Genomic DNA, 8638 nt, shown 5'->3' with positions numbered 1-8638 from the left:
TCATCTGCACAAGCATTTGGCCACCTTGTCTCGTATCTCCTTCATTTTTATACCATAGATAATTGGATTGAACATTGAAGGTACAAGAAGATAGAGATTGGCGAGAATAATGTGAGCATGAGGTGGAATGTTGCGGCCAATGCGGTGGGTGATAGACGAAAAGAGGGCAGGTACATAAGTGATGAGGATGACAAAGAGATGGGCTGAGCAGGTGTTGAGGGCTTTGAAGGTAGCGTCTCGAGAGTTGAGGCGTACCACAGCATGAAGGATGAGGGCATATGAGAAGCCAATCAGAAGCAAATCAAGTCCCACTACAAGCAAGATCACAAAGAGCCCGTAAATTCGATTGGGTCTGGTGTTACTACAGGCCATTTTTACCACAGCCATGTGGTCACAGTATGTATGAGGAATGATCATGTGACAGAAAGTCAGCCTTTGAAGTAGAAGAGGCATGGGCAGGATAAGGATCACACCCTTGGCGAGAGCCACCAGTCCTAGACGTCCAACTAGAGAATGGCTCAGGATTGTGTTGTAGCGTAGTGGCTCACACACAGCCACAAAGCGGTCAAAGGCCATTGCAACAAGTAGGGCTGATCGTACCACTGAAGCTCCATGGATGAAAAACATCTGTGTGAAACAGGCCTGGACAGCTATATCTCTATCATCAAACCAAAAGAGGCACAGGACCTTGGGCATAAGAGCTAGAGTAGAGACAAGGTCAGCGACCATCAGCAGGGCCAGAAGCAGATACATTGGTGTGTGAAGTGTGGGCTCTGTGGCAACCAGGAAGAGGATAGCACCATTGCCAATGAGGATGGCTAAGAGCATGGAGGCAAACGGAACAGAGAGCCACAAGTGTTGTGACTCTAAGCCAGGCACGCCCATGAGAGTGAAAGTCATGGAGCTGGAGTGGTTGAAGAATAACATGGCAGAAACTGGTAGCAGTTGTTAAAGAAAGCTGAATACCTGCCAATGAGACATGGGTGTTGGTTGCTTTACTGTTTTGGTTCCAGTGGTTTGTTGATTTGGGACCCAGAGGAAAATGTCTTACAGTCGTGAAATCCACAGCCCATCTCCAGTCCCATTTCTAAGACTTCTCATTGTTCGAATATTAATTTTTATGGAGTTTGGATTCCAATATAAAGGATGTAAATGGTCTTCATTTTCACCTTTGGCCGCTCAGCAATCCTATGCTAAAAAAAAAAAAACAAAAACAAGCCCCGAGACACAAGATGACTGAGCAGGTAAAGTGCTTGCTGTGCGATTTTGATGACCTCTTTCGATTCTTGGAATCCATATAATGGCAGAAAGAGAGAAATGACTCCCACCAAGTTGTTCTCTGACCTCTATACACACACACACACACACACACACACACACACACACACACACACACACACTCAATAAAAATAAATAAAACTTAAAAATTTCTCAAGTTCTGAGCAATAGGAGAAACATGTTATGTTTATCCTTGAATGAAGGCTGAGACAACCTGACAGAATCTCATATTTTCATTTGCATATACAGAGTGAAAGGGGGAGGGGTGGGTACACTTCTTCACTCCTTGTTCCAGGAAGGCTGAACTGCTAAGGGAAATGTTACTTGAGATCTTTTAATTTTACACACTATCCTTCTTTCAGGGATGTCTCTGGTAGTAACATCCTTTCTCTTCCTGGGGCCTCTGCTTGGTGGATAAAATATGGAAGACAAGAATCTATACAGGTCTATTTATGAGAGAACTGCCTCTCCTCATCTCTTGAATTGCACATATATGCACTTCCTGGATAATTCCTTGAAGTATCACTTTCTTTTCCACTGTATCTGTCCTTCATATGTGGAATGTAGACTCTTTTATATTTAATTATGAATATTTACTTTATATTAGTTTACTGGGTCCCCTAGGAGTACTCACTCATTCCTCAGTTTCCATCATCAATCGGCAGGTATTTTCTTTCCAGGGAACAATCTAAGTAGTAATCAAATCAGGACCATGCCCCACTAATAACAACTTCGGGGTAATGGAATGTACGTGATGGGAAAACACAAAGAGGACTGTTTGGAAAGACAAGGGGACCAGAAATGGGGAGGATAAGAGAGGGTGGTTGGGGTGAATAAAAATAAAACATGATGTTTGAAAATGTAAAAGATGAAACCCATTACTCTGTACAATACCTAAAAAAAAAAGAAAAGAAGTCTATGTAAGATATATTCAAGTGAGTTTCTTACACTTTATGGCCTTTCCTTAAAAAAGAAAATAGCAACCTCTATTTTGTCAATTTTTTTCTATCTTTCACTTTGTCCATTCCAACTATTTTTTTTCAAAAGCACAGACTTCAGTGTAAGTCTATAATCTCGGCTTGTGTGTCTATATGTAGGGAAATTTGATATTATGATGTGACGTGACATTCAGAAACTTTCTGAGCTGTTGCAGCCGTGAGGATGATTGATGGTTCTTTCAGAGAGTAGCATCACTTTATTTGCATAAAGACAGAATCTGTACTTCCCTTGGACTTCTAATAAGAAGCTAATCTTTACTGCAGAATATGTAATAAGGGAGGGAGGAGAGGACCCAAACTAGGGAAATCTTTGGCAGAACAAGTAATACTATCACCAATACTTTAAACATGTTAGAGAGAACATGACGTGGGATGCCCTTAGAAAGGACCTTGCCTGCATCATAAGCAGGCATTGAAGACAGTTCATTCTGATTCAGGCCAGAACATTCCAGATGAGGGCAGCTGAGGATAATCTACAGATCTGCACAACACAAGACGGAATGGAGGCATTTATCTGGCTGTGCAGGTTGAGCTCCTTTGTTATACTAGAAGCCAACGGCTGAGACATGGGACAGTTTTGTGACTTTCTGACAAGACCTTGCAAATCTGTGCGTTTGCTGACACTGTCATTTGAGCATACTATACATCGGTCAGGATCTTTATAACTTCCTGTGTGGAACAGAAACAAATATTTAAGTAGCTTATTGCAAATATTTTCTGCATAGTCTTTGTCTTTCAAAAATCCATAGATATAATGTCTTTTGATTCACATTGCAGAACCTGAGTTTAACCACAATTATTTTACATTTCCTTTTATTGTTGCTGTTGTTGCTTTTATAAAATTATCAAAGATTTCCTTGCTTTTCATATAGTTATCTGATCCAAACTGACTTTCACAATTAAAGTACTTTGGCAGCATCACCCCTTGCCTCTTACACTTACTCTTTTAACCCACTCATAAAATCAATGCCTTTGTAGAAAGCAAAAGAATACACAGAATTTAAGAGATCTTTAAAAATGATCTCTAGTCAGAGTATTTGGACTAGGTTTGAATTAAGCATTCAGCACAAAAATAATCAACATGGCACAAACCAATATTTTTATTGATTATGGAGTTAAAAAGACACAAACACAGAATGGGAATAATAGTATAGCTATAGAAATGGGAGGTACCATTAAAAAGAAAATGTACATTATCACTAAATGAACTTTGATAAGTTAGCTTTAGTTACATATTATTTTTTACAAATAAAGACTGACTTGTATAAAGGCTAAAAAAAAAAGAAAGAAAAGTTATAGACCATATTATTCTGTCTTACTTTAAGTTTCTTCTGGGTAAACCAATGTGCTCAGGCCATAGACTGATTATGCATAGTCAAATGAAGGATGCTTTTATGCATTTCATTGCTCATAGACTACAGATCGTAAAATTGGGGCATGCGTGAGATCTTTTCCTCTGTTATGCTGCCCAGATATGTGCTTCTTTTTTCCTTTCCAAACCCAGCCCCCACCAAACTCACCAGCCATCAGACCATTCCATTTTCAGTCTTTGTTCACTCATCTTTCCTTATCACATTTATTTTCTGCTATTTGTATAGAAAAAAGTTGTTTCTTTGCTTTGGTCTCTCTCTCTGTCAATAATTCTATCATAATTTTTCCTAAAATTAATTCATATCATCCACGAGATAAGAATCTTGGTCTTTTATTTTTTGGACTTCTGACTTCCAGGGATCTTCTCTTCACCTAGCTCAGCCACTGACAGTATTGAAATTAATCTATAGAACAACCATACCACCTTCTAATCTTATTTTTTAAAATCAGCTTTCTTAGTTTTCCCAGTTCATTTTCCTAGCACATTTTACTCCAGTAATTCAATAGTCTGAAATCAAAAGGTTTTCCAACCCAGAGTCCTATCACTTCTTTGCATATTACATGTTACCTCCTCATCAGGTTACCAAACATCACTATGATCACTTTCTGTGCTTTGTTTCCACCCCTTCCTAGTACTCACAGAGCAGCAACACAACCCTTGTCACACCCACCTGATCTGCTCCGCACCTCCCGAGAGCAACTGACCAATGGTCCTGATTCTGCTTCTCAGAAGTTATGTTCAGTTGCGCTCATCGTGAATGGTCACTACTCAGGATGCCTAATGTAGCATCTGGGCTCATCTCATCTTGTTAGTCTCAGTTGCTGCCACTGTCCCCCAAGCTCACTTCATTCTTCATCATTTTGATCATCCTTCAGCATGATAAGGTTTGATTGCCTTCCAGTGCTTTTATTACTTATTCTATCCCCACAAAATGATTTACTTCTTATTGTATATGAATCCATGAAAATCTTATTGCTTCTTCAGTATCTGTGTAAATGATACCAAACCACATATAATCTTGTTGTTGATCTAAGGTCTTTAAATTTTTAAAAAAACTTTTCACTCAGTATATTTTAATCATATTCTTTCCCATTCCCCAACTCCTCTCAACCCAACTAACTTCATGTTCTTTCTCTCTCTTAGAAAAAAAACCAAACCCAAACTTTTAAAACAACTTTTGTTTCTGAAAGCATTTATACTTCATGGAGTCACAAGGTGACTCACAGCTCATACCTAGACCCAGATAACTGCACCCAGATGTGCAGCATTGGAGCCTAGCAGTTCTGTTCTCTAGAACAAATGAAGTTATTCCTTGTGCTACCATGTTGAGAACGACCAACCCAAGACATTGTGGTTCATGGCACATGAAACTAGGTGTTCCCCCTTTCCTTTGCTCTCTTCTTTTACCGCACCTGACTTGTTTTTTCTTTATCCATTATGTAAATTTACAGATAGTGACTATAAAGTTTAGTAAGTGTTGTAACTGAGATGGACAAGAGTTTGTGGCACTTAAAAGGGAACTTCCTTGTATAGGGACAAAGAAAATTGTAAAGAAGTAACATTTACCAGACTTTTAGGGGGGCAGGGAGCACTCTGGATGTGGGTAGGTGGGTGAACACACAATGTCAGAAAATTTAGTTAGAAACGAAGTGTGATCTTGCTGCCAACAACATGGAGTCTTAGGGGGCAGGTTCATAAGTGTATCTCTGATTGACAGCATGCTTTCTACATTCCTTTATTGATGACCTCATAGCCCCCTCCATCTTCATCTTTTCTCTCTGCCCACACTACAGCTTTTCCTACATTTATATTTCTCTTAAGCATCAATCAGTTCAAGTTTCCTTTCTTTAAGAAATCTTTTCCATTTAACTTGTGCTGATTAAGCACTCACTATGAGGCTGGATTTGTAAAATACTTGCCCTATCATATGTCACATTTCTTCACCATTAAAAAATAAAAACCTGAATTCTTGGATCTGTACTTCCTCACCCCTTAAATCTGCTGTGAGCTTTCTCATCTTTCAGATGGGAGGCAGCACTTTCAAGTGTTCGATGTCAAAGTTGCTGGCTGACTAGGGAGTAAGTGCCAGTTAAACAGAATCAATGGGAGCTACAGGTAGACATTTAGAGAAGGCAGTCTTATCAAAAGAAATGTTTTTTTATTTTAAATTAGAGCTTACCTGGAAACATTCTATTGCCTTCTTACCAGCCACCTTGCTCCTGACAAGCAGAGCATTCCCATCAGAGGGTCATAACATCAGTGTGTTTTTGATTTTCTACTGTGTTGGAAAGGAAAAGCGTTTCCTCCCTGTATTTCTTTCCGTAAGATGACGTATAAGTTTCCTAGTTTCTGTGAGCCAAGGCTCTCTCACCATATAAGGGAAGTGTTGCAGTCTATGATTTCATCTTCAGAGAACTCTGAGCATAGTGATGGGTCTTCAGAGACCAAGGAAAGAGGGAGACACAGAAGAGCCCATTAGGGAATCCCACTGGGTCTTTTATTAGAAGGCTAGCATGTCATGAAAAGCCCCAGAGGAAAGGGAACTGTCTTGACCATTCCCAGTTTCCATGTAGTGGTAAGTTTTATTTATTGCTTATCACTTTTCTGAAGCTAGGAACAGCTTTTCAGTGATGATTTCACTCTATGAAAGTAAAGGTTCATTTAATAATTTGAATTTTCCAGTTCAACTTTCTTCCTCTTTTGATTTTCACTAAGTAGTATTGTTTTTCATTTTCGGATGGTAGGGAGTTGGCTGTAGTTCTTTCTGGAAATCTAAATAGTATTGAGAAAATTTTGCTCTTTCTCATTACTGAATATTTCAATGTCCTGCTCAAATACAACATTGCCCTAAGGAATTCCAAATTATGGAACTGTATGCATAATCACTCAATAGACATGTATGCACACTATCCTAATTGTAACATAGCATTGGAAAAATATTACAAGTAAGAGTTGCATATATAATCCACATAATATACATATAAACATGTATATATATGATGATACATGTAATATATACAATAAAGACATGTCTTTGTGTAATGCTCAGGCATAGCAAGAAGAGAATTATAAGGAAGAAGTTGGATACCAAACATAGACAAAGGTGCATGTTGTGGGCAATTTAAGTAAAATAAGTTACATTCTATTAGCATTTAAATTATTTTTGGTAAATTTCTACATAAGTTAAAGAAGAAACAGTCATCAGTTTTTAGGTAGATTCATATAGAAACACCATGATCTTAAAAAATTGTTTATTATTTGAAAATTTCATACACATATACAAAGTATTTTGATCATATCTGCTCTACACTCTACCTATGAAATGCTCCCTCAACATATCTCCTCTCAATATCATGTTCTTTTTCATTTTTTAGAAATTCCATGTTAATAAAGTCAGGCAAGCATGTTCATGTGGTTTTGATCTGGGTGACAGTGACTTGCTTTGAACATTGGGATCTTTGCAGAAATGACACAGGAGACACTTTAAGTGGTTGGTGAGGCTGAGCATCTAGTCTGAGAAGAGTAGGCTCCAGGAATTGCTTCTTCAGTCCTGAGTGAACATATTTGGAACTAATATAAAAAAGTCAAATCCTGAGGACACTTTCTAACAACATTCCTTATCTACAGAGCTGTCCAGCTTAGCCTAGTCTAGAGTCAACCTAGCTATCTAGGACTGAAACAAAATACTAGTTGTTACAGACTGACATTGCTCTCATAACAGAAAGCAACACAAGTTTTTTTTTATCTTACTATTCTAGTGGCCAGAAGTGCAGAGTGGACCCCTTCTGGGTATGTGAAGGTTGCAGTTTGGCTACCACGTGATCTATTGAGTTTCAGATATCATTATGCAATAGTATCATAATAAAACCATGAGACCAAAGTGTTTTGTATTTATTTTAGTTTTGGCCTAAGTGCTGAGTAAGATATTTTACTTTCATGAATGAGTCTTAGTGGGCATAGGGCAGTTTCATGCAGAATTTTATACATGTGCTTTCTGCTCAGTAAATGCCAGGGTAAGGGCACTCTTTTCATCGGAATCATTACTGATATATGTTTGCATATTATTCTCTGCACACACTTTTTCCTAATTTCTCATTATTTAAGCTACTAAAATATTTTGTCTTTCTTCATATATATATATATAAAAATATAGGCCTATTCATCATGCAAACTTTGCCATGCAACATTTTGAATGACCTGGTTTTGTTTATTTACCATAGCATAGGCTATCATTCTTGGACAGGCTACAATTTTTTTCTTTTAAACAATTTTTAAATTATTTATTTTTATTTTATAAGCATTGGTATTTTGCCTGCATGTATGTCTGTGTGAAGGTATCAGATTCTCTGGAACTGGAGCTGCAGACAGCTGTGAACTACCATGTGGGTGTTGGGAATTGAACCCACCTCCTCTGGAAGAACAGCCAGTGCTCTTTTAACCTCTGAGCCATCTCTCCGGCCCCCTACAATTTTTTAGAAAAAATTTACATGTTATAACTTTTTGGCCCATGAAAATAAAGCTTTAACAACATTCTTTTGCAGATCCTTGTAGGAGGAAAGGCATCCATGGTCTCACCCAGGACTGGACCTTGCATGCTACAGTACCAATCTGCCTAGCAAGATACATGCGCTGGTGCATGAGTAGCATTCGTTATGGGGATAATCAACCATTTTCTGATTGGCTATGAGACCTGATCTATAAGAGGAATATCATGCTATAGGTACTCTAACCTGGTCAAAAGCCCATTACTGGGGAAAGACGGCTAGAATTGAGGGACATTTAAGGGGAGGTAAGGAAACCTGGTGTGGTGGAACCTTCCTAAAATATATGAAGCCATTCTAATGAAGTTTCCAAATAATGGGGGAGAAAGAGTCCCAATTGGCCATCTCTTCATCAAATGAAGCTACCAGGACTGGGTTACATACAATTGAGTTGTTGGCTAAAAGGGTCCCATTGAAATCCCCAATCAACCCATGCTATTGCCAAGACA

General features: G+C 38.4%; 1 protein-coding gene across 1 annotated transcript; it reads right to left on the bottom strand.

Annotated features, from left to right (window-relative positions):
- LOC128125243 (olfactory receptor 52P1-like) lies at positions 1-927 on the bottom strand. Its single transcript, XM_052762415.1, has one exon. It carries the CDS (start codon positions 925-927, stop codon positions 1-3), a length of 927 nt encoding a protein of 308 aa, XP_052618375.1.
- Positions 928-8638: the final 7711 nt, after the last annotated feature.

The sequence above is a fragment of the Peromyscus californicus genome, unplaced genomic scaffold (assembly GCF_007827085.1).
Source record: "Peromyscus californicus insignis strain IS unplaced genomic scaffold, ASM782708v3 Scaffold_4__1_contigs__length_199733344, whole genome shotgun sequence".
Taxonomy (NCBI): Eukaryota; Metazoa; Chordata; class Mammalia; order Rodentia; family Cricetidae; genus Peromyscus; species Peromyscus californicus.
This window is presented reverse-complemented; position numbering and strand designations above follow the sequence as displayed.

What these genes read in the sequence shown, in the direction of transcription:
- LOC128125243 (XM_052762415.1), bottom strand. Translation starts at nt 927, where the DNA reads ATGTTATTCTTCAACCACTCCAGCTCCATGACTTTCACTCTCATGGGC.